The following is a 26,580-nucleotide window of genomic DNA, read 5'->3' as shown; positions in this document are numbered from 1 at the left end:
CCCCAGGTAACCTAGCAGGTAGTATTACCTCCCCAGGTAGCCTAGCAGGTAGTATTACCTCCCCAGGTAGCCTAGCAGGTAGTATTACCTCCCCAGGTAGCCTAGCAGGTAGTATTACCTCCCCAGGTAGCCTAGCAGGTAGTATTACCTCCCCAGGTAGCCTAGCAGGTAGTATTACCTCCCCAGGTAGCCTAGCAGGTAGTATTACCTCCCCAGGTAGCCTAGCAGGTAGTATTACCTCCCCAGGTAACCTAGCAGGTAGTATTACCTCCCCAGGTAGCCTAGCAGGTAGTATTACCTCCCCAGGTAACCTAGCAGGTAGTATTACCTCCCCAGGTAGCCTAGCAGGTAGTATTACCTCCCCAGGTAACCTAGCAGGTAGTATTACCTCCCCAGGTAGCCTAGCAGGTAGTATTACCTCCCCAGGTAACCTAGCAGGTAGTATTACCTCCCCAGGTAGCCTAGCAGGTAGTATTACCTCCCCAGGTAGCCTAGCAGGTAGTATTACCTCCCTGGTGGTTAGAAATCTTTCCTCTGTTTAGGAGTTATTGCCTATTATAATATTATAAGCAGAACATGGTGGTCATGATGATGGTGGTGGTGAAGATGATGGTGGTGGAAGATGATGGTGGTGGTGAAGATGATGGTGGTGAAGATGATGGTGAAGATGATGGTGGTGGTGGAAGATGATGGTGGTGGTGAAGATGATGGTGGTGGTGATGATGGTGGTGGTTATGATGGTGGTGAAGATGATGGTGGTGGTGGTGAAGATGATGATGGTGGTGAAGATGATGGTGGTGGTGAAGATGATGGTGGTGGTGAAGATGATGGTGGTGGTGATGATGGTGGTGGTGGTGATGATGGTGGTGGTGATGATGATGGTGGTGGTCGTGAAGATGATGATGGTGATGATGATGATGGTGGTGATGATGATGATGGTGGTGATGATGATGATGATGGTGGTGAAGATGATGATGGTGGACATGATGATGGTGGTGATGATGATGGTGGTGGTGATGATGATGGTGGTGGTGAAGATGATGATGGTGGTGGTGAAGATGATGGTGGTGAAGATGATGATGGTGGTGAAGATGATGATGGTGATGGTGGTGATGATGAAGATGGTGGTGATGAAGATGGTGGTGATGATGGTGGTGATGGTGATGATGGTGGTGGTGATGATGGTGGTGCTGATGATGGTGATGAAGATGATGTGAAGATGATGGTGATGAAGATGATGATGGTGGTGATGGTGATGATGGTGATGAAGATGATGATGGTGGTGGTGGTGATGATGATGGTGATGAAGATTATGATGGTGATGAAGATTATGATGGTGATGGTGATGATGATGGTGATGAAGATTATGATGGTGGTGATGAAGATGATGGTGGTCGCTACAGGTGTCCGGACTGACACCTTTGTTGGTCACACTGTTCCATGGGCAGGGTATCAGTCACCTGTTCACAGGTATGTACCTGAGGGTCTGTCCAATCACCTGATAGCTCCTCCTCTATGGGTGTGTCCTTGGGACAGCTGGTCTAAGATTCTAGGGGTTCTGAGGCTGAGGAGCAGGCCGAGAGAGAAGCCAGGGGCTGTAGTGGTCCCCCTAGCCCAGGGGAGGCTGGGTCTGTGGGGGAGATGAGAGCAGAGAGAGGGCAATATGGGGAGGCTAGGACCTGGAGTTGTTCGGGACTCAGGGCGGACTCGCTGCAGACCCTCTGACACAGTTCAGACACACTTTGCCAAGTCTTCAGTTTCATCTGGATCAGATTGGTCCTCTCGGCCATGAGCCGGTCCTTCTCTGTCCTCTGGGACAAACACATACAGGGACACACGCAGAAATCACAAAACACCCACATGCACCACACACACACACACACACACACACACACACACACACACACACACAGAATGCACAAAACACCCGCATGCACGCACACACACACACACACCACGCAGAAATCACAACACACACACACCACGCAGAAATCACAACACACACACACCACACAGAATGCACCCGCATGCACGCACACACACACACACCACGCAGAAATCACAAAACACACACCATGCAAAAATCACAACACGCACACACACCAGACACACACACACACACACACACACACATCATGCAGAAATCACAAACCCACACACACACACACACACACACACACACACACACACACACACACACACACACACACACACCAACCAATACAGTACATTAGTAAATCTAACAGCCCTTTCCTGTAGCAGCTTAAAGAGACAGTCATGTCACCTCACCAGTCTGTCGATCTCACACTCCAGGTTGTGTATACAGTCCAGTTTCCTCTTTCGACAGCGCTGAGCTGCGCTGCGGTTCTTACTCCTGCGTCGGACGTCGTGGACGAAGTCCAGCTGTTCTCTGGTCAGAGTCTGGTGCTTCAACATCAGCTGAAAGTCATTCTTGCTCAACGCCAAAATCTGAACGACGGGGAATGGGAGCTGTAACTGGAAAAACACACGGAGAGAGGATCAAGACCGGTCTGGATCAGATCAATACGTTTGACCATATACAGGTACATTTATAGGCACACACACACACACACACACACACACACACACACACACACACACACACACACACACACACACACACACACACACACACACACACACACACACACACACACACACACACACACACACACACACACCTTCTAGTAGTACTGTAGTGTTAAGAAGTTAGCCTTCTGGCTGTAGGAACAGGACTCTCTCTCTCCCAGTATAACTCACCTCCCTAGCCTTCTGGCTGTAGGAACAGGACTCTCTCTCTCTCCCAGTATAACTCACCTCCCTAGCCTTCTGGCTGTAGGAACAGGACTCTCTCTCTCTCCCAGTATAACTCACCTCCCTAGCCTTCTGGCTGTAGGAACAGGACTCTCTCTCTCTCCCAGTATAACTCACCTCCCTAGCCTTCTGGCTGTAGGAACAGGACTCTCTCTCTCTCCCAGTATAACTCACCTCCCTAGCCTTCTGGCTGTAGGAGCAGGACTCTCTCTCCCAGTATAACTCACCTCCCTAGCCTTCTGGCTGTAGGAACAGGACTCTCTCTCTCCCAGTATAACTCACCTCCCTAGCCTTCTGGCTGTAGGAACAGGACTCTCTCTCTCCCAGTATAACTCACCTCCCTAGCCTTCTGGCTGTAGGAACAGGACTCTCTCTCTCTCCCAGTATAACTCACCTCCCTAGCCTTCTGGCTGTAGGAACAGGACTCTCTCTCTCTCCCAGTATAACTCACCTCCCTAGCCTTCTGGCTGTAGGAACAGGACTCTCTCTCTCTCCCAGTATAACTCACCTCCCTAGCCTTCTGGCTGTAGGAACAGGACTCTCTCTCCCAGTATAACTCACCTCCCTAGCCTTCTGGCTGTAGGAGCAGGACTCTCTCTCCCAGTATAACTCACCTCCCTAGCCTTCTGGCTGTAGGAACAGGACTCTCTCTCTCTCCCAGTATAACTCACCTCCCTAGCCTTCTGGCTGTAGGAACAGGACTCTCTCTCTCTCCCAGTATAACTCACCTCCCTAGCCTTCTGGCTGTAGGAACAGGACTCTCTCTCTCTCCCAGTATAACTCACCTCCCTAGCCTTCTGGCTGTAGGAACAGGACTCTCTCTCTCTCCCAGTATAACTCACCTCCCTAGCCTTCTGGCTGTAGGAACAGGACTCTCTCTCTCTCCCAGTATAACTCACCTCCCTAGCCTTCTGGCTGTAGGAACAGGACTCTCTCTCTCTCCCAGTATAACTCACCTCCCTAGCCTTCTGGCTGTAGGAACAGGACTCTCTCTCTCTCCCAGTATAACTCACCTCCCTAGCCTTCTGGCTGTAGGAACAGGACTCTCTCTCTCTCCCAGTATAACTCACCTCCCTAGCCTTCTGGCTGTAGGAACAGGACTCTCTCTCTCTCCCAGTATAACTCACCTCCCTAGCCTTCTGGCTGTAGGAACAGGACTCTCTCTCTCTCCCAGTATAACTCACCTCCCTAGCCTTCTGGCTGTAGGAACAGGACTCTCTCTCTCTCCCAGTATAACTCACCTCCCTAGCCTTCTGGCTGTAGGAACAGGACTCTCTCTCTCTCCCAGTATAACTCACCTCCCTAGCCTTCTGGCTGTAGGAACAGGACTCTCTCTCTCTCCCAGTATAACTCACCTCCCTAGCCTTCTGGCTGTAGGAACAGGACTCTCTCTCTCTCCCAGTATAACTCACCTCCCTAGCCTTCTGGCTGTAGGAACAGGACTCTCTCTCTCTCCCAGTATAACTCACCTCCCTAGCCTTCTGGCTGTAGGAACAGGACTCTCTCTCTCTCCCAGTATAACTCACCTCCCTAGCCTTCTGGCTGTAGGAACAGGACTCTCTCTCTCTCCCAGTATAACTCACCTCCCTAGCCTTCTGGCTGTAGGAACAGGACTCTCTCTCTCTCCCAGTATAACTCACCTCCCTAGCCTTCTGGCTGTAGGAACAGGACTCTCTCTCTCTCCCAGTATAACTCACCTCCCTAGCCTTCTGGCTGTAGGAACAGGACTCTCTCTCTCTCCCAGTATAACTCACCTCCCTAGCCTTCTGGCTGTAGGAACAGGACTCTCTCTCTCTCCCAGTATAACTCACCTCCCTAGCCTTCTGGCTGTAGGAACAGGACTCTCTCTCTCTCCCAGTATAACTCACCTCCCTAGCCTTCTGGCTGTAGGAACAGGACTCTCTCTCTCTCCCAGTATAACTCACCTCCCTAGCCTTCTGGCTGTAGGAACAGGACTCTCTCTCTCTCCCAGTATAACTCACCTCCCTAGCCTTCTGGCTGTAGGAACAGGACTCTCTCTCTCTCCCAGTATAACTCACCTCCCTAGCCTTCTGGCTGTAGGAACAGGACTCTCTCTCTCTCCCAGTATAACTCACCTCCCTAGCCTTCTGGCTGTAGGAACAGGACTCTCTCTCTCTCCCAGTATAACTCACCTCCCTAGCCTTCTGGCTGTAGGAACAGGACTCTCTCTCTCTCCCAGTATAACTCACCTCCCTAGCCTTCTGGCTGTAGGAACAGGACTCTCTCTCTCTCCCAGTATAACTCACCTCCCTAGCCTTCTGGCTGTAGGAACAGGACTCTCTCTCTCTCCCAGTATAACTCACCTCCCTAGCCTTCTGGCTGTAGGAACAGGACTCTCTCTCTCTCCCAGTATAACTCACCTCCCTAGCCTTCTGGCTGTAGGAACAGGACTCTCTCTCTCTCCCAGTATAACTCACCTCCCTAGCCTTCTGGCTGTAGGAACAGGACTCTCTCTCTCTCCCAGTATAACTCACCTCCCTAGCCTTCTGGCTGTAGGAACAGGACTCTCTCTCTCCCCAGTATAACTCACCTCCCTAGCCTTCTGGCTGTAGGAACAGGACTCTCTCTCTCTCCCAGTATAACTCACCTCCCTAGCCTTCTGGCTGTAGGAACAGGACTCTCTCTCTCTCCCAGTATAACTCACCTCCCTAGCCTTCTGGCTGTAGGAACAGGACTCTCTCTCTCTCCCAGTATAACTCACCTCCCTAGCCTTCTGGCTGTAGGAACAGGACTCTCTCTCTCTCCCAGTATAACTCACCTCCCTAGCCTTCTGGCTGTAGGAACAGGACTCTCTCTCTCTCCCAGTATAACTCACCTCCCTAGCCTTCTGGCTGTAGGAACAGGACTCTCTCTCTCTCCCAGTATAACTCACCTCCCTAGCCTTCTGGCTGTAGGAACAGGACTCTCTCTCTCTCCCAGTATAACTCACCTCCCTAGCCTTCTGGCTGTAGGAACAGGACTCTCTCTCTCTCCCAGTATAACTCACCTCCCTAGCCTTCTGGCTGTAGGAACAGGACTCTCTCTCTCTCCCAGTATAACTCACCTCCCTAGCCTTCTGGCTGTAGGAACAGGACTCTCTCTCTCTCCCAGTATAACTCACCTCCCTAGCCTTCTGGCTGTAGGAACAGGACTCTCTCTCTCTCCCAGTATAACTCACCTCCCTAGCCTTCTGGCTGTAGGAACAGGACTCTCTCTCTCTCCCAGTATAACTCACCTCCCTAGCCTTCTGGCTGTAGGAACAGGACTCTCTCTCTCTCCCAGTATAACTCACCTCCCTAGCCTTCTGGCTGTAGGAACAGGACTCTCTCTCTCTCCCAGTATAACTCACCTCCCTAGCCTTCTGGCTGTAGGAACAGGACTCTCTCTCTCTCCCAGTATAACTCACCTCCCTAGCCTTCTGGCTGTAGGAACAGGACTCTCTCTCTCTCCCAGTATAACTCACCTCCCTAGCCTTCTGGCTGTAGGAACAGGACTCTCTCTCTCTCCCAGTATAACTCACCTCCCTAGCCTTCTGGCTGTAGGAACAGGACTCTCTCTCTCTCCCAGTATAACTCACCTCCCTAGCCTTCTGGCTGTAGGAACAGGACTCTCTCTCTCTCCCAGTATAACTCACCTCCCTAGCCTTCTGGCTGTAGGAACAGGACTCTCTCTCTCTCCCAGTATAACTCACCTCCCTAGCCTTCTGGCTGTAGGAACAGGACTCTCTCTCTCTCCCAGTATAACTCACCTCCCTAGCCTTCTGGCTGTAGGAACAGGACTCTCTCTCTCTCCCAGTATAACTCACCTCCCTAGCCTTCTGGCTGTAGGAACAGGACTCTCTCTCTCTCCCAGTATAACTCACCTCCCTAGCCTTCTGGCTGTAGGAACAGGACTCTCTCTCTCTCCCAGTATAACTCACCTCCCTAGCCTTCTGGCTGTAGGAACAGGACTCTCTCTCTCTCCCAGTATAACTCACCTCCCTAGCCTTCTGGCTGTAGGAACAGGACTCTCTCTCTCTCCCAGTATAACTCACCTCCCTAGCCTTCTGGCTGTAGGAACAGGACTCTCTCTCTCTCCCAGTATAACTCACCTCCCTAGCCTTCTGGCTGTAGGAACAGGACTCTCTCTCTCTCCCAGTATAACTCACCTCCCTAGCCTTCTGGCTGTAGGAACAGGACTCTCTCTCTCCCAGTATAACTCACCTCCCTAGCCTTCTGGCTGTAGGAACAGGACTCTCTCTCTCTCCCAGTATAACTCACCTCCCTAGCCTTCTGGCTGTAGGAACAGGACTCTCTCTCTCTCCCAGTATAACTCACCTCCCTAGCCTTCTGGCTGTAGGAACAGGACTCTCTCTCTCTCCCAGTATAACTCACCTCCCTAGCCTTCTGGCTGTAGGAACAGGACTCTCTCTCTCTCCCAGTATAACTCACCTCCCTAGCCTTCTGGCTGTAGGAACAGGACTCTCTCTCTCTCCCAGTATAACTCACCTCCCTAGCCTTCTGGCTGTAGGAACAGGACTCTCTCTCTCTCCCAGTATAACTCACCTCCCTAGCCTTCTGGCTGTAGGAACAGGACTCTCTCTCTCTCCCAGTATAACTCACCTCCCTAGCCTTCTGGCTGTAGGAACAGGACTCTCTCTCTCCCAGTATAACTCACCTCCCTAGCCTTCTGGCTGTAGGAACAGGACTCTCTCTCTCTCCCAGTATAACTCACCTCCCTAGCCTTCTGGCTGTAGGAACAGGACTCTCTCTCTCTCCCAGTATAACTCACCTCCCTAGCCTTCTGGCTGTAGGAACAGGACTCTCTCTCTCTCCCAGTATAACTCACCTCCCTAGCCTTCTGGCTGTAGGAACAGGACTCTCTCTCTCTCCCAGTATAACTCACCTCCCTAGCCTTCTGGCTGTAGGAACAGGACTCTCTCTCTCTCCCAGTATAACTCACCTCCCTAGCCTTCTGGCTGTAGGAACAGGACTCTCTCTCTCTCCCAGTATAACTCACCTCCCTAGCCTTCTGGCTGTAGGAACAGGACTCTCTCTCTCTCCCAGTATAACTCACCTCCCTAGCCTTCTGGCTGTAGGAACAGGACTCTCTCTCTCTCCCAGTATAACTCACCTCCCTAGCCTTCTGGCTGTAGGAACAGGACTCTCTCTCTCCCCAGTATAACTCACCTCCCTAGCCTTCTGGCTGTAGGAACAGGACTCTCTCTCTCTCCCAGTATAACTCACCTCCCTAGCCTTCTGGCTGTAGGAACAGGACTCTCTCTCTCTCCCAGTATAACTCACCTCCCTAGCCTTCTGGCTGTAGGAACAGGACTCTCTCTCTCTCCCAGTATAACTCACCTCCCTAGCCTTCTGGCTGTAGGAACAGGACTCTCTCTCTCTCCCAGTATAACTCACCTCCCTAGCCTTCTGGCTGTAGGAACAGGACTCTCTCTCTCTCCCAGTATAACTCACCTCCCTAGCCTTCTGGCTGTAGGAACAGGACTCTCTCTCTCTCCCAGTATAACTCACCTCCCTAGCCTTCTGGCTGTAGGAACAGGACTCTCTCTCTCTCCCAGTATAACTCACCTCCCTAGCCTTCTGGCTGTAGGAACAGGACTCTCTCTCTCTCCCAGTATAACTCACCTCCCTAGCCTTCTGGCTGTAGGAACAGGACTCTCTCTCTCTCCCAGTATAACTCACCTCCCTAGCCTTCTGGCTGTAGGAACAGGACTCTCTCTCTCTCCCAGTATAACTCACCTCCCTAGCCTTCTGGCTGTAGGAACAGGACTCTCTCTCTCTCCCAGTATAACTCACCTCCCTAGCCTTCTGGCTGTAGGAACAGGACTCTCTCTCTCTCCCAGTATAACTCACCTCCCTAGCCTTCTGGCTGTAGGAACAGGACTCTCTCTCTCTCCCAGTATAACTCACCTCCCTAGCCTTCTGGCTGTAGGAACAGGACTCTCTCTCTCTCCCAGTATAACTCACCTCCCTAGCCTTCTGGCTGTAGGAACAGGACTCTCTCTCTCTCCCAGTATAACTCACCTCCCTAGCCTTCTGGCTGTAGGAACAGGACTCTCTCTCTCTCCCAGTATAACTCACCTCCCTAGCCTTCTGGCTGTAGGAACAGGACTCTCTCTCTCTCCCAGTATAACTCACCTCCCTAGCCTTCTGGCTGTAGGAACAGGACTCTCTCTCTCTCCCAGTATAACTCACCTCCCTAGCCTTCTGGCTGTAGGAACAGGACTCTCTCTCTCTCCCAGTATAACTCACCTCCCTAGCCTTCTGGCTGTAGGAACAGGACTCTCTCTCTCTCCCAGTATAACTCACCTCCCTAGCCTTCTGGCTGTAGGAACAGGACTCTCTCTCTCTCCCAGTATAACTCACCTCCCTAGCCTTCTGGCTGTAGGAACAGGACTCTCTCTCTCTCCCAGTATAACTCACCTCCCTAGCCTTCTGGCTGTAGGAACAGGACTCTCTCTCTCTCCCAGTATAACTCACCTCCCTAGCCTTCTGGCTGTAGGAACAGGACTCTCTCTCTCTCCCAGTATAACTCACCTCCCTAGCCTTCTGGCTGTAGGAACAGGACTCTCTCTCTCTCCCAGTATAACTCACCTCCCTAGCCTTCTGGCTGTAGGAACAGGACTCTCTCTCTCCCCAGTATAACTCACCTCCCTAGCCTTCTGGCTGTAGGAACAGGACTCTCTCTCTCCCAGTATAACTCACCTCCCTAGCCTTCTGGCTGTAGGAACAGGACTCTCTCTCTCTCCCAGTATAACTCACCTCCCTAGCCTTCTGGCTGTAGGAACAGGACTCTCTCTCTCTCCCAGTATAACTCACCTCCCTAGCCTTCTGGCTGTAGGAACAGGACTCTCTCTCTCTCCCAGTATAACTCACCTCCCTAGCCTTCTGGCTGTAGGAACAGGACTCTCTCTCTCTCCCAGTATAACTCACCTCCCTAGCCTTCTGGCTGTAGGAACAGGACTCTCTCTCTCTCCCAGTATAACTCACCTCCCTAGCCTTCTGGCTGTAGGAACAGGACTCTCTCTCTCTCCCAGTATAACTCACCTCCCTAGCCTTCTGGCTGTAGGAACAGGACTCTCTCTCCCAGTATAACTCACCTCCCTAGCCTTCTGGCTGTAGGAACAGGACTCTCTCTCTCTCCCAGTATAACTCACCTCCCTAGCCTTCTGGCTGTAGGAACAGGACTCTCTCTCTCTCCCAGTATAACTCACCTCCCTAGCCTTCTGGCTGTAGGAACAGGACTCTCTCTCTCTCCCAGTATAACTCACCTCCCTAGCCTTCTGGCTGTAGGAACAGGACTCTCTCTCTCTCCCAGTATAACTCACCTCCCTAGCCTTCTGGCTGTAGGAACAGGACTCTCTCTCTCTCCCAGTATAACTCACCTCCCTAGCCTTCTGGCTGTAGGAACAGGACTCTCTCTCTCTCCCAGTATAACTCACCTCCCTAGCCTTCTGGCTGTAGGAACAGGACTCTCTCTCTCTCCCAGTATAACTCACCTCCCTAGCCTTCTGGCTGTAGGAACAGGACTCTCTCTCTCTCCCAGTATAACTCACCTCCCTAGCCTTCTGGCTGTAGGAACAGGACTCTCTCTCTCTCCCAGTATAACTCACCTCCCTAGCCTTCTGGCTGTAGGAACAGGACTCTCTCTCTCTCCCAGTATAACTCACCTCCCTAGCCTTCTGGCTGTAGGAACAGGACTCTCTCTCTCTCCCAGTATAACTCACCTCCCTAGCCTTCTGGCTGTAGGAACAGGACTCTCTCTCTCTCCCAGTATAACTCACCTCCCTAGCCTTCTGGCTGTAGGAACAGGACTCTCTCTCTCTCCCAGTATAACTCACCTCCCTAGCCTTCTGGCTGTAGGAACAGGACTCTCTCTCTCTCCCAGTATAACTCACCTCCCTAGCCTTCTGGCTGTAGGAACAGGACTCTCTCTCTCTCCCAGTATAACTCACCTCCCTAGCCTTCTGGCTGTAGGAACAGGACTCTCTCTCTCTCCCAGTATAACTCACCTCCCTAGCCTTCTGGCTGTAGGAACAGGACTCTCTCTCTCTCCCAGTATAACTCACCTCCCTAGCCTTCTGGCTGTAGGAACAGGACTCTCTCTCTCTCCCAGTATAACTCACCTCCCTAGCCTTCTGGCTGTAGGAACAGGACTCTCTCTCTCTCCAGTATAACTCACCTCCCTAGCCTTCTGGCTGTAGGAACAGGACTCTCTCTCTCTCCCAGTATAACTCACCTCCCTAGCCTTCTGGCTGTAGGAACAGGACTCTCTCTCTCTCCCAGTATAACTCACCTCCCTAGCCTTCTGGCTGTAGGAACAGGACTCTCTCTCTCTCCCAGTATAACTCACCTCCCTAGCCTTCTGGCTGTAGGAACAGGACTCTCTCTCTCTCCCAGTATAACTCACCTCCCTAGCCTTCTGGCTGTAGGAACAGGACTCTCTCTCTCTCCCAGTATAACTCACCTCCCTAGCCTTCTGGCTGTAGGAACAGGACTCTCTCTCTCTCCCAGTATAACTCACCTCCCTAGCCTTCTGGCTGTAGGAACAGGACTCTCTCTCTCTCCCAGTATAACTCACCTCCCTAGCCTTCTGGCTGTAGGAACAGGACTCTCTCTCTCTCCCAGTATAACTCACCTCCCTAGCCTTCTGGCTGTAGGAACAGGACTCTCTCTCTCTCCCAGTATAACTCACCTCCCTAGCCTTCTGGCTGTAGGAACAGGACTCTCTCTCTCTCCCAGTATAACTCACCTCCCTAGCCTTCTGGCTGTAGGAACAGGACTCTCTCTCTCTCCCAGTATAACTCACCTCCCTAGCCTTCTGGCTGTAGGAACAGGACTCTCTCTCTCTCCCAGTATAACTCACCTCCCTAGCCTTCTGGCTGTAGGAACAGGACTCTCTCTCTCTCCCAGTATAACTCACCTCCCTAGCCTTCTGGCTGTAGGAACAGGACTCTCTCTCTCTCCCAGTATAACTCACCTCCCTAGCCTTCTGGCTGTAGGAACAGGACTCTCTCTCTCTCCCAGTATAACTCACCTCCCTAGCCTTCTGGCTGTAGGAACAGGACTCTCTCTCTCTCCCAGTATAACTCACCTCCCTAGCCTTCTGGCTGTAGGAACAGGACTCTCTCTCTCTCCCAGTATAACTCACCTCCCTAGCCTTCTGGCTGTAGGAACAGGACTCTCTCTCTCTCCCAGTATAACTCACCTCCCTAGCCTTCTGGCTGTAGGAACAGGACTCTCTCTCTCTCCCAGTATAACTCACCTCCCTAGCCTTCTGGCTGTAGGAACAGGACTCTCTCTCTCTCCCAGTATAACTCACCTCCCTAGCCTTCTGGCTGTAGGAACAGGACTCTCTCTCTCTCCCAGTATAACTCACCTCCCTAGCCTTCTGGCTGTAGGAACAGGACTCTCTCTCTCTCCCAGTATAACTCACCTCCCTAGCCTTCTGGCTGTAGGAACAGGACTCTCTCTCTCTCCCAGTATAACTCACCTCCCTAGCCTTCTGGCTGTAGGAACAGGACTCTCTCTCTCTCCCAGTATAACTCACCTCCCTAGCCTTCTGGCTGTAGGAACAGGACTCTCTCTCTCTCCCAGTATAACTCACCTCCCTAGCCTTCTGGCTGTAGGAACAGGACTCTCTCTCTCTCCCAGTATAACTCACCTCCCTAGCCTTCTGGCTGTAGGAACAGGACTCTCTCTCTCTCCCAGTATAACTCACCTCCCTAGCCTTCTGGCTGTAGGAACAGGACTCTCTCTCTCTCCCAGTATAACTCACCTCCCTAGCCTTCTGGCTGTAGGAACAGGACTCTCTCTCTCTCCCAGTATAACTCACCTCCCTAGCCTTCTGGCTGTAGGAACAGGACTCTCTCTCTCTCCCAGTATAACTCACCTCCCTAGCCTTCTGGCTGTAGGAACAGGACTCTCTCTCTCTCCCAGTATAACTCACCTCCCTAGCCTTCTGGCTGTAGGAACAGGACTCTCTCTCTCTCCCAGTATAACTCACCTCCCTAGCCTTCTGGCTGTAGGAACAGGACTCTCTCTCTCTCCCAGTATAACTCACCTCCCTAGCCTTCTGGCTGTAGGAACAGGACTCTCTCTCTCTCCCAGTATAACTCACCTCCCTAGCCTTCTGGCTGTAGGAACAGGACTCTCTCTCTCTCCCAGTATAACTCACCTCCCTAGCCTTCTGGCTGTAGGAACAGGACTCTCTCTCTCTCCCAGTATAACTCACCTCCCTAGCCTTCTGGCTGTAGGAACAGGACTCTCTCTCTCTCCCAGTATAACTCACCTCCCTAGCCTTCTGGCTGTAGGAACAGGACTCTCTCTCTCTCCCAGTATAACTCACCTCCCTAGCCTTCTGGCTGTAGGAACAGGACTCTCTCTCTCTCCCAGTATAACTCACCTCCCTAGCCTTCTGGCTGTAGGAACAGGACTCTCTCTCTCTCCCAGTATAACTCACCTCCCTAGCCTTCTGGCTGTAGGAACAGGACTCTCTCTCTCTCCCAGTATAACTCACCTCCCTAGCCTTCTGGCTGTAGGAACAGGACTCTCTCTCTCTCCCAGTATAACTCACCTCCCTAGCCTTCTGGCTGTAGGAACAGGACTCTCTCTCTCTCCCAGTATAACTCACCTCCCTAGCCTTCTGGCTGTAGGAACAGGACTCTCTCTCTCTCCCAGTATAACTCACCTCCCTAGCCTTCTGGCTGTAGGAACAGGACTCTCTCTCTCTCCCAGTATAACTCACCTCCCTAGCCTTCTGGCTGTAGGAACAGGACTCTCTCTCTCTCCCAGTATAACTCACCTCCCTAGCCTTCTGGCTGTAGGAACAGGACTCTCTCTCTCTCCCAGTATAACTCACCTCCCTAGCCTTCTGGCTGTAGGAACAGGACTCTCTCTCTCTCCCAGTATAACTCACCTCCCTAGCCTTCTGGCTGTAGGAACAGGACTCTCTCTCTCTCCCAGTATAACTCACCTCCCTAGCCTTCTGGCTGTAGGAACAGGACTCTCTCTCTCTCCCAGTATAACTCACCTCCCTAGCCTTCTGGCTGTAGGAACAGGACTCTCTCTCTCTCCCAGTATAACTCACCTCCCTAGCCTTCTGGCTGTAGGAACAGGACTCTCTCTCTCTCCCAGTATAACTCACCTCCCTAGCCTTCTGGCTGTAGGAACAGGACTCTCTCTCTCTCCCAGTATAACTCACCTCCCTAGCCTTCTGGCTGTAGGAACAGGACTCTCTCTCTCTCCCAGTATAACTCACCTCCCTAGCCTTCTGGCTGTAGGAACAGGACTCTCTCTCTCTCCCAGTATAACTCACCTCCCTAGCCTTCTGGCTGTAGGAACAGGACTCTCTCTCTCTCCCAGTATAACTCACCTCCCTAGCCTTCTGGCTGTAGGAACAGGACTCTCTCTCTCTCCCAGTATAACTCACCTCCCTAGCCTTCTGGCTGTAGGAACAGGACTCTCTCTCTCTCCCAGTATAACTCACCTCCCTAGCCTTCTGGCTGTAGGAACAGGACTCTCTCTCTCTCCCAGTATAACTCACCTCCCTAGCCTTCTGGCTGTAGGAACAGGACTCTCTCTCTCTCCCAGTATAACTCACCTCCCTAGCCTTCTGGCTGTAGGAACAGGACTCTCTCTCTCTCCCAGTATAACTCACCTCCCTAGCCTTCTGGCTGTAGGAACAGGACTCTCTCTCTCTCCCAGTATAACTCACCTCCCTAGCCTTCTGGCTGTAGGAACAGGACTCTCTCTCTCTCCCAGTATAACTCACCTCCCTAGCCTTCTGGCTGTAGGAACAGGACTCTCTCTCTCTCCCAGTATAACTCACCTCCCTAGCCTTCTGGCTGTAGGAACAGGACTCTCTCTCTCTCCCAGTATAACTCACCTCCCTAGCCTTCTGGCTGTAGGAACAGGACTCTCTCTCTCTCCCAGTATAACTCACCTCCCTAGCCTTCTGGCTGTAGGAACAGGACTCTCTCTCTCTCCCAGTATAACTCACCTCCCTAGCCTTCTGGCTGTAGGAACAGGACTCTCTCTCTCTCCCAGTATAACTCACCTCCCTAGCCTTCTGGCTGTAGGAACAGGACTCTCTCTCTCTCCCAGTATAACTCACCTCCCTAGCCTTCTGGCTGTAGGAACAGGACTCTCTCTCTCTCCCAGTATAACTCACCTCCCTAGCCTTCTGGCTGTAGGAACAGGACTCTCTCTCTCTCCCAGTATAACTCACCTCCCTAGCCTTCTGGCTGTAGGAACAGGACTCTCTCTCTCTCCCAGTATAACTCACCTCCCTAGCCTTCTGGCTGTAGGAACAGGACTCTCTCTCTCTCCCAGTATAACTCACCTCCCTAGCCTTCTGGCTGTAGGAACAGGACTCTCTCTCTCTCCCAGTATAACTCACCTCCCTAGCCTTCTGGCTGTAGGAACAGGACTCTCTCTCTCTCCCAGTATAACTCACCTCCCTAGCCTTCTGGCTGTAGGAACAGGACTCTCTCTCTCTCCCAGTATAACTCACCTCCCTAGCCTTCTGGCTGTAGGAACAGGACTCTCTCTCTCTCCCAGTATAACTCACCTCCCTAGCCTTCTGGCTGTAGGAACAGGACTCTCTCTCTCTCCCAGTATAACTCACCTCCCTAGCCTTCTGGCTGTAGGAACAGGACTCTCTCTCTCTCCCAGTATAACTCACCTCCCTAGCCTTCTGGCTGTAGGAACAGGACTCTCTCTCTCTCCCAGTATAACTCACCTCCCTAGCCTTCTGGCTGTAGGAACAGGACTCTCTCTCTCCCCAGTATAACTCACCTCCCTAGCCTTCTGGCTGTAGGAACAGGACTCTCTCTCTCTCCCAGTATAACTCACCTCCCTAGCCTTCTGGCTGTAGGAACAGGACTCTCTCTCTCTCCCAGTATAACTCACCTCCCTAGCCTTCTGGCTGTAGGAACAGGACTCTCTCTCTCTCCCAGTATAACTCACCTCCCTAGCCTTCTGGCTGTAGGAACAGGACTCTCTCTCTCTCCCAGTATAACTCACCTCCCTAGCCTTCTGGCTGTAGGAACAGGACTCTCTCTCTCTCCCAGTATAACTCACCTCCCTAGCCTTCTGGCTGTAGGAACAGGACTCTCTCTCTCTCCCAGTATAACTCACCTCCCTAGCCTTCTGGCTGTAGGAACAGGACTCTCTCTCTCTCCCAGTATAACTCACCTCCCTAGCCTTCTGGCTGTAGGAACAGGACTCTCTCTCTCTCCCAGTATAACTCACCTCCCTAGCCTTCTGGCTGTAGGAACAGGACTCTCTCTCTCTCCCAGTATAACTCACCTCCCTAGCCTTCTGGCTGTAGGAACAGGACTCTCTCTCTCTCCCAGTATAACTCACCTCCCTAGCCTTCTGGCTGTAGGAACAGGACTCTCTCTCTCTCCCAGTATAACTCACCTCCCTAGCCTTCTGGCTGTAGGAACAGGACTCTCTCTCTCTCCCAGTATAACTCACCTCCCTAGCCTTCTGGCTGTAGGAACAGGACTCTCTCTCTCTCCCAGTATAACTCACCTCCCTAGCCTTCTGGCTGTAGGAACAGGACTCTCTCTCTCTCCCAGTATAACTCACCTCCCTAGCCTTCTGGCTGTAGGAACAGGACTCTCTCTCTCTCCCAGTATAACTCACCTCCCTAGCCTTCTGGCTGTAGGAACAGGACTCTCTCTCTCTCCCAGTATAACTCACCTCCCTAGCCTTCTGGCTGTAGGAACAGGACTCTCTCTCTCTCCCAGTATAACTCACCTCCCTAGCCTTCTGGCTGTAGGAACAGGACTCTCTCTCTCTCCCAGTATAACTCACCTCCCTAGCCTTCTGGCTGTAGGAACAGGACTCTCTCTCTCTCCCAGTATAACTCACCTCCCTAGCCTTCTGGCTGTAGGAACAGGACTCTCTCTCTCTCCCAGTATAACTCACCTCCCTAGCCTTCTGGCTGTAGGAACAGGACTCTCTCTCTCTCCCAGTATAACTCACCTCCCTAGCCTTCTGGCTGTAGGAACAGGACTCTCTCTCTCTCCCAGTATAACTCACCTCCCTAGCCTTCTGGCTGTAGGAACAGGACTCTCTCTCTCTCCCAGTATAACTCACCTCCCTAGCCTTCTGGCTGTAGGAACAGGACTCTCTCTCTCTCCCAGTATAACTCACCTCCCTAGCCTTCTGGCTGTAGGAACAGGACTCTCTCTCTCTCCCAGTATAACTCACCTCCCTAGCCTTCTGGCTGTAGGAACAGGACTCTCTCTCTCTCCCAGTATAACTCACCTCCCTAGCCTTCTGGCTGTAGGAACAGGACTCTCTCTCTCTCCCAGTATAACTCACCTCCCTAGCCTTCTGGCTGTAGGAACAGGACTCTCTCTCTCTCCCAGTATAACTCACCTCCCTAGCCTTCTGGCTGTAGGAACAGGACTCTCTCTCTCTCCCAGTATAACTCACCTCCCTAGCCTTCTGGCTGTAGGAACAGGACTCTCTCTCTCTCCCAGTATAACTCACCTCCCTAGCCTTCTGGCTGTAGGAACAGGACTCTCTCTCTCTCCCAGTATAACTCACCTCCCTAGCCTTCTGGCTGTAGGAACAGGACTCTCTCTCTCTCCCAGTATAACTCACCTCCCTAGCCTTCTGGCTGTAGGAACAGGACTCTCTCTCTCTCCCAGTATAACTCACCTCCCTAGCCTTCTGGCTGTAGGAACAGGACTCTCTCTCTCTCCCAGTATAACTCACCTCCCTAGCCTTCTGGCTGTAGGAACAGGACTCTCTCTCTCTCCCAGTATAACTCACCTCCCTAGCCTTCTGGCTGTAGGAACAGGACTCTCTCTCTCTCCCAGTATAACTCACCTCCCTAGCCTTCTGGCTGTAGGAACAGGACTCTCTCTCTCTCCCAGTATAACTCACCTCCCTAGCCTTCTGGCTGTAGGAACAGGACTCTCTCTCTCTCCCAGTATAACTCACCTCCCTAGCCTTCTGGCTGTAGGAACAGGACTCTCTCTCTCTCCCAGTATAACTCACCTCCCTAGCCTTCTGGCTGTAGGAACAGGACTCTCTCTCTCTCCCAGTATAACTCACCTCCCTAGCCTTCTGGCTGTAGGAACAGGACTCTCTCTCTCTCCCAGTATAACTCACCTCCCTAGCCTTCTGGCTGTAGGAACAGGACTCTCTCTCTCTCCCAGTATAACTCACCTCCCTAGCCTTCTGGCTGTAGGAACAGGACTCTCTCTCTCTCCCAGTATAACTCACCTCCCTAGCCTTCTGGCTGTAGGAACAGGACTCTCTCTCTCTCCCAGTATAACTCACCTCCCTAGCCTTCTGGCTGTAGGAACAGGACTCTCTCTCTCTCCCAGTATAACTCACCTCCCTAGCCTTCTGGCTGTAGGAACAGGACTCTCTCTCTCTCCCAGTATAACTCACCTCCCTAGCCTTCTGGCTGTAGGAACAGGACTCTCTCTCTCTCCCAGTATAACTCACCTCCCTAGCCTTCTGGCTGTAGGAACAGGACTCTCTCTCTCTCCCAGTATAACTCACCTCCCTAGCCTTCTGGCTGTAGGAACAGGACTCTCTCTCTCTCCCAGTATAACTCACCTCCCTAGCCTTCTGGCTGTAGGAACAGGACTCTCTCTCTCTCCCAGTATAACTCACCTCCCTAGCCTTCTGGCTGTAGGAACAGGACTCTCTCTCTCTCCCAGTATAACTCACCTCCCTAGCCTTCTGGCTGTAGGAACAGGACTCTCTCTCTCTCCCAGTATAACTCACCTCCCTAGCCTTCTGGCTGTAGGAACAGGACTCTCTCTCTCTCCCAGTATAACTCACCTCCCTAGCCTTCTGGCTGTAGGAACAGGACTCTCTCTCTCTCCCAGTATAACTCACCTCCCTAGCCTTCTGGCTGTAGGAACAGGACTCTCTCTCTCTCCCAGTATAACTCACCTCCCTAGCCTTCTGGCTGTAGGAACAGGACTCTCTCTCTCTCCCAGTATAACTCACCTCCCTAGCCTTCTGGCTGTAGGAACAGGACTCTCTCTCTCTCCCAGTATAACTCACCTCCCTAGCCTTCTGGCTGTAGGAACAGGACTCTCTCTCTCTCCCAGTATAACTCACCTCCCTAGCCTTCTGGCTGTAGGAACAGGACTCTCTCTCTCTCCCAGTATAACTCACCTCCCTAGCCTTCTGGCTGTAGGAACAGGACTCTCTCTCTCTCCCAGTATAACTCACCTCCCTAGCCTTCTGGCTGTAGGAACAGGACTCTCTCTCTCTCCCAGTATAACTCACCTCCCTAGCCTTCTGGCTGTAGGAACAGGACTCTCTCTCTCTCCCAGTATAACTCACCTCCCTAGCCTTCTGGCTGTAGGAACAGGACTCTCTCTCTCTCCCAGTATAACTCACCTCCCTAGCCTTCTGGCTGTAGGAACAGGACTCTCTCTCTCTCCCAGTATAACTCACCTCCCTAGCCTTCTGGCTGTAGGAACAGGACTCTCTCTCTCTCCCAGTATAACTCACCTCCCTAGCCTTCTGGCTGTAGGAACAGGACTCTCTCTCTCTCCCAGTATAACTCACCTCCCTAGCCTTCTGGCTGTAGGAACAGGACTCTCTCTCTCTCCAGTATAACTCACCTCCCTAGCCTTCTGGCTGTAGGAACAGGACTCTCTCTCTCTCCCAGTATAACTCACCTCCCTAGCCTTCTGGCTGTAGGAACAGGACTCTCTCTCTCTCCCAGTATAACTCACCTCCCTAGCCTTCTGGCTGTAGGAACAGGACTCTCTCTCTCTCCCAGTATAACTCACCTCCCTAGCCTTCTGGCTGTAGGAACAGGACTCTCTCTCTCTCCCAGTATAACTCACCTCCCTAGCCTTCTGGCTGTAGGAACAGGACTCTCTCTCTCTCCCAGTATAACTCACCTCCCTAGCCTTCTGGCTGTAGGAACAGGACTCTCTCTCTCTCCCAGTATAACTCACCTCCCTAGCCTTCTGGCTGTAGGAACAGGACTCTCTCTCTCTCCCAGTATAACTCACCTCCCTAGCCTTCTGGCTGTAGGAACAGGACTCTCTCTCTCTCCCAGTATAACTCACCTCCCTAGCCTTCTGGCTGTAGGAGCAGGACTCTCTCTCTCTCCCAGTATAACTCACCTCCCTAGCCTTCTGGCTGTAGGAACAGGACTCTCTCTCTCTCCCAGTATAACTCACCTCCCTAGCCTTCTGGCTGTAGGAACAGGACTCTCTCTCTCTCCCAGTATAACTCACCTCCCTAGCCTTCTGGCTGTAGGAACAGGACTCTCTCTCTCTCCCAGTATAACTCACCTCCCTAGCCTTCTGGCTGTAGGAACAGGACTCTCTCTCTCTCCCAGTATAACTCACCTCCCTAGCCTTCTGGCTGTAGGAACAGGACTCTCTCTCTCTCCCAGTATAACTCACCTCCCTAGCCTTCTGGCTGTAGGAACAGGACTCTCTCTCTCTCCCAGTATAACTCACCTCCCTAGCCTTCTGGCTGTAGGAACAGGACTCTCTCTCTCTCCCAGTATAACTCACCTCCCTAGCCTTCTGGCTGTAGGAGCAGGACTCTCTCTCTCTCCCAGTATAACTCACCTCCCTAGCCTTCTGGCTGTAGGAACAGGACTCTCTCTCTCCCAGTATAACTCACCTCCCTAGCCTTCTGGCTGTAGGAACAGGACTCTCTCTCCCAGTATAACTCACCTCCCTAGCCTTCTGGCTGTAGGAACAGGACTCTCTCTCTCTCCCAGTATAACTCACCTCCCTAGCCTTCTGGCTGTAGGAACAGGACTCTCTCTCTCTCCCAGTATAACTCACCTCCCTAGCCTTCTGGCTGTAGGAACAGGACTCTCTCTCTCTCCCAGTATAACTCACCTCCCTAGCCTTCTGGCTGTAGGAACAGGACTCTCTCTCTCTCCCAGTATAACTCACCTCCCTAGCCTTCTGGCTGTAGGAGCAGGACTCACTGTCTCCCTCCGTATCGAAGCCGTCTGAGTCTCCATCATCCCCAGAAGTCAGAGAGGACACACAGGGACTCTTCTCTGACTGGGATGACCCCTCACAGCCCGGCAGCTGGGCATCCCCTGACCCTGTCCCTCTGTCCATCTCCCTGTCTGTCCCACTATCCATCCCCATTTCCATCCCTCTGTCCAGGCCATGGAGGAAAGGACAGTCCCCGGTGCTGGAGGTGAGGTGCAGCTGGTTCAGCCAGTCCAACTTGGGGCTCATGCTCCGGGGGTTCAAGGTGGAGCTGCTGCCCTGGATGTTCTCAGGCCCAGTCTCAGGTAGGGAGTCCTGGAGGAGGGAAGGAGGAATAGAGGAGAGGTCTGACCAAAGACCATGGGCCAAGTGTTCAGCCACCTCCGTCTCCATGCTGCTTCTCTCTTTCCATCCGCTCTCTCTCCTCTCTTCCTCTCCTCTTCCTCCCTGTTCCTTATCTCTATCCATCTTTCTCCTTCCTTCCTCTCCCTGTCCTCTTCCTCCCTGTTCCTTATCTCTATCCATCTTTCTCCTTCCTTCCTCTCCCTGTCCTCTTCCTCCCTGTTCCTTATCTCTATCCATCTTTCTCCTTCCTTCCTCTCCCTGTCCTCTTCCTCCCTGTTCCTTATGTCTATCCATCTTTCTCCTCTCTTCCTCTCCTCTCCCTCCCTGCTCCTGTTCTGTCTTTTGCTGTCTGGGGATGGAGACAGCTGGATCTAACCTTTCATGGAGCCCTCTATCACCTAGAACACAACCTCCTTCCCCCACACCTCCAGGGCTCTGATGGCCAAGCCCAGGTTCCTCAAGCCCAGGTTCCTCAAGCCCAGGTTCCTCAAGCCCAGGTTCCTCAAGCCCAGGTTCCTCAAGCCCAGGTTCCTCAAGGGGGCATCGGTGTGAAGCAGTACCCACTGTCCCCTCATCCAACCCTGGGCTCTGTTCACAGCTGACACTGGAAACCTCCACGGGTGGAGATCTAAAGCAGCCGACTCCAGAGGCCTTCTCTGCTTCTCTCCTCCTCTCTTCTACCTCTCCTACCCTCTCATGCTTGTCTACGTTCTCCCCATCCTCCTCTCCTTTCCTCTCCTCAACCTCCCCATGTCCTGCCTGGTTAGTCTGTGTCTGTGCGTAATGAGAGGAGTTCTCTCCAGAGATCTCCACTGCAGGACCCTCCTTACAGCCCCTACTACTGGAGCGAGGTAGACAGGACCGGGACCGGGACTGAGGAAGAGGGCAGCCCTCCTCAGTGACCACTGGAGAATCAAGGGTTGTTTCCTGGTTGCAGACCTCCAGACACACACTGTCCTTCCCACAAGCCAGCTGGAACTTACAGGACTTGGGGCACCGCATGGAGTAGTCAGTCTGGGCGTCTGATTGGATATTGACTTCAGGAAGAAGGGCGTGTGTTTCGCTTCTACATCCTGTCGCGCCATTTGTTGGTTGGCTGCTTTGGCAGGAGGCTCCACCCACATCCTGTTCAACGGGCGAATCAGAAACCACCCGGAGTCCTTTGTCATTATCCAAGACATCCTTGTTAGCGTCTATGACACTAAGCTCTGCCCTGGGGGACTGTCTCCTACACCGTGTCTTACAGCAGGTCTTCCTCTGGAAGGAGGACGTACGGCTGCTGAAGAACTTGGGCAGGAGGAAGTCAAAACAGGCCGAGTCCAGATCTCTAAAACCCAGAATAGAGGCACAGTGTCGGATCTCCACGACGGTATCTTTAGTGAAGAGCAGCTTGGATGTGTAGGCAAACTGCAGCAGAGGCTTAAAGCCACTCACCGTCACCTTTAGAAAGAGATATGAAGAAACCTAAGTCATGACACAGCAATATACGATTAAACTGACCACAACTAAACCAATGTGGTCCCACACTCTGCTGATTCAGTATATTTCCATATCTTTCCATATCTGACAGAACATCTCATCTCTTAGCCAAATTACACTCATGTGATGAGTAACCTTGGGAATGGAAGATTTGTGTTAGGTTTATCCTCAGCGGGCTAACCCCTGGACTTAATCCTCAGCGGGCTAACCCCTGGACTTAATCCTCAGCGGGCTAACCCCTGGACTTAATCCTCAGCGGGCTAACCCCTGGACTTAATCCTCAGCGGGCTAACCCCTGGACTTAACCTCAGCGGGCTAACCCCTGGACTTAACCTCAGCGGGCTAACCCCTGGACTTAACCTCAGCGGGCTAACCCCTGGACTTAACCTCAGCGGGCTAACCCCTGGACTTAATCCTCAGCGGGCTAACGCCTGGACTTAATCCTCAGCGGGCTAACCCCTGGACTTAACCTCAGCGGGCTAACCCCTGGACTTAACCTCAGCGGGCTAACCCCTGGACTTAACCTCAGCGGGCTAACCCCTGGACTTAATCCTCAGCGGGCTAACCCCTGGACTTAACCCTCAGCGGGCTAACCCCTGGACTTAATCCTCAGCGGGCTAACCCCTGGACTTAACCCTCAGCGGGCTAACCCCTGGACTTAACCCTCAGCGGGCTAACCCCTGGACTTAATCCTCAGCGGGCTAACCCCTGGACTTAATCCTCAGCGGGCTAACCCCTTAAACCAGTCAAATTCAACTCTGGACCTCAAAGCCAGTTCCACTTCGTTTTTTCATTGTTCCCCTCTAATGAAGGAGTGATTTAGCCCTGGGATACCAGGTGGATACAATGAATTATCATGTAGAACAGAAAAGCAGCAGTACTCCAGACTTTGTAGGGTAATACCCCTGGTGTAGGCTTTACTCAAGTGGACTACTGTTTTATTTCACCTTTATTTAACCAGGTAGACCAGTTGAGAACAAGTCCTTTATTTAACCAGGTAGGCTAGTTGAGAACAAGTCCTTTATTTAACCAGGTAGGCAAGTTGAGAACAAGTCCTTTATTTAACCAGGTAGGCAAGTTGAGAACAAGTTGTCATTTACAACTGAGACCTGGCGAAGAATAAAGCAAAGCAGTTCGACAACATACAACAACACAGAGTTACACATGGAGTAAAACAAACATACAGTCAATAATACAGTAGAAAAACAAGTCTATATACAATGTGAGCAAATGAGGTAGGATAAGGGAGGTAAAGGCAATAAATAGGCCATAGTGGCGAAGTAAATACAATATAGCAATTAAACACTGGAATGGTAGATTTGACAGTAGATGAGTGTGCAAAGTAGAAATACTGGGGTGCAAAGGAGCAAAATAAATAAATAAATACAGTAGGGGAAGAGGTAGTTGTTTGGGCTAACTTATAGATGGCCTTGTAGGGTAATACCCCTGGTTTAGGCTTTACTTAAGTGGACTGCTGTGGTCCTGGGCTTTAGATGAATGGACTACGTGCTCGGCTTTGGTCCCTTACCTCCTGAGGCAGGGTGATGACGAGCCCTGGGCCCGCGTGAGACGAGACCTTGTGTGTGAAGTATTTACTGCAGGAAGCCAGCACAGAGCGATGGGCCCTGAAGCTCCTCCCTTCCACCACCACTGTGATGTCACACAGCAGGTCACGCCTCCGCTGGTCGTCCAGGCAACGCAGCACGTGACAGCTGTGCACCGAGGACTCAAAGGTAAACGCAGAGGACCCCGGGCTCTCCAGACTAGACATGGAGACGGACATCTGTGGAAGAGACACCGAGACACAAACAGAGAGAGTGAAGATTATTATTATTATTATTATTATTATTATTATTTGACCATGCTGGTCATTTATGAACATTTGAACATCTTGGCCATGTTCTGTTATAATCTCCACCCGGCACAGCCAGAAGAGGACTGGCCACCCCTCATAGCCTGGTTCCTCTCTAGGTTTCTTCCCGAGGTTCTAGGGAGTTTTTCCTAGGGAGTTTTTCCTAGCCACCGTGCTTCTACACCTGCATTGCTTGCAGTTTGTGGTTTTAGGCTGGGTTTCTGTACAGCACTTTGAGAATATCAGCTGATGTAAGAAGGGCTATATAAATACATTTGATTTGAAGATGATGACATGTAAAACATGATATCTTATCCTACTTGCTACATACAGTGGTGCCAGTCAAACAGGTGTAGCCTAACCTAATGATTGGATTCAGACTATTAAATAGTGGAAACAACTAGTCAAATCAAAATCCCCCCCTCCCCCCATTGAGCAGGATTAAAAACCACAAAACAGAACAGATTGAACAAGTTAGGTGATGACATCTCAATGTCATTATTCAGTGTAATAAAAGTTTACAGTTACACGCACACACATCTGTGTGGACCCGGACGACGCCCTATGGGTCTCCGTGATCACGGCCGGTTGTGATACAGCCCGGTGACCGAACCCGGGTCTGTAGTGACACGTCTAGCACTGCCTTAGACCGCTGCGCCACTCGGGAGTTCCCCTCAAGAGAAATATTTTTAAAGCAATAAATTACAAATTCATTTACGCTTTAAAAATGTCCTTAAAAAAAAATCTCAAATATGACATTATAGTTAATATTCCGTCTAGGCTACATCTCCAACACCTGACTGAAGAATGAACTCAATGAGCTTGAATTGAATTTGTCAAGTCATGCATGGCAGGGTGTGTGTGTGTGTGTGGTTTGGCAACAGCGTGGAGAGTCGTGACTCACAAGGCTCCTCCTGATTAAAAGCCAAGTCATGCCTGAACCGAAAATGTGGTCGGTGACGCCGTACGGAGGGCGTGACGCAATGACGGAGCCTCCAGAGTCACGCAGAGGCCAAATTCCGCTCTGAAACCGCGTCGTCGTGCGTCTTTTGGTAAATAAAATGTGGTGGGCTCCGTATAGTTCCGCATTGACATGATTGGTTGTCTGTAGGTGAGGGCGGAAAGGTCCTGTTGAAACACAAACTGACTTCACAATATGTATAAACGCCCTGACTTCCGCAGAGGACATATCACCGTAAATGCTGCACGGCCAGTGCAGATAACAGATTCACCATGTCAGGATGAGCAAGCGATTTCCAGTCTGTCCCGTCCCGTGCGGATTTTTACCGTAAACTGCCTGCTTTTCCAAGTAACCCGTAGTAGAGTTTACAACCTACATGGGATTCACTACAGGGTTATAGGTCTATATTTACATGCACAGACGGCAAGGTTTGTCCCAGTTGTCTTAAAGGAAAGCTTGGATGGCAAATTTACACTGATCAGGATCAAATCCTATATTTCCAACCTTCGATCCGTTTGGAAAAACAGTTCTGTGACGTGGTTAAATGTGATGTTTTCTGTGTCCTTCCTTATCATTTATATCTGAGACCACAGCTGTTTAATAAAACACACCTGGCCCTTAACATGATTTTGATCATTATCAGTGACCAGAAAGTGGACATCAGGGGAGCAGATAGACATACCGACATGTTTCATTACGTTGAGAAACGGCGCACTGAAATACTTCACCATGTAAACGGGTATTTAGGATACCAGCGCGCTGTACAGACTACTCCAATAATATACTTTAATAATAATGTAGCTTCATAATAAAACACACTACAATAGTAACCGATAGAGGCTAGTAAATGTGTTCTTAATAGGTTTCTAACCAAACAAACATCATTTAGTGAGAAGATAAAAACCGATCAGCAGAACTAACCTGACATCGGTTTATTCTACAACGACGAGTTGAAACCATACAGGTTCATAGTCACGACGTGACAAATCCACCTCAGACTTAAAAAAAAAACAGACGAAATTTCCCACTTCAACTTTTGCCGACAACTTTTTAAGTGGTGGAGCCACAGTCTTCTGTCTTCCAGGCGGAACCGTCACCTTCCCAACGTTAGGGACAGGCTTTCCTTATTGGCTACGGTCT

General features: G+C 51.5%; 1 protein-coding gene across 3 annotated transcripts; it reads right to left on the bottom strand.

Annotated features, from left to right (window-relative positions):
* Positions 1–1,271: 1,271 nt before the first annotated feature.
* bach1b (BTB and CNC homology 1, basic leucine zipper transcription factor 1 b) lies at positions 1,272–26,580 on the bottom strand. Of its 3 annotated transcripts, XM_045717476.1 has the most exons (6): positions 26,362–26,575; positions 24,156–24,410; positions 21,680–22,588; positions 20,756–21,649; positions 2,290–2,496; positions 1,272–1,811 (listed from the first exon to the last, which is right to left on the bottom strand). In XM_045717476.1, the coding sequence occupies exons 1-6, from the start codon at positions 26,398–26,400 to the stop codon at positions 1,542–1,544; spliced, it is 2,574 nt and encodes an 857-aa protein (XP_045573432.1). In that variant the 5' UTR covers positions 26,401–26,575; the 3' UTR covers positions 1,272–1,541. The 3 variants fall into 3 exon arrangements, with proteins under 3 accessions (XP_045573432.1, XP_045573431.1, XP_045573433.1); XM_045717475.1 differs by having other exon boundaries at positions 20,756–22,588; positions 26,362–26,574; XM_045717477.1 differs by having other exon boundaries at positions 1,287–1,811; positions 2,285–2,496; positions 20,756–22,588; positions 26,362–26,580.

This window comes from Salmo salar, chromosome ssa04 (assembly GCF_905237065.1).
Source record: "Salmo salar chromosome ssa04, Ssal_v3.1, whole genome shotgun sequence".
NCBI classification, from domain to species: Eukaryota; Metazoa; Chordata; class Actinopteri; order Salmoniformes; family Salmonidae; genus Salmo; species Salmo salar.
The sequence above is the reverse complement of the archived record's forward strand: the minus strand, read 5'-3'. Positions and strand labels throughout refer to the sequence as shown.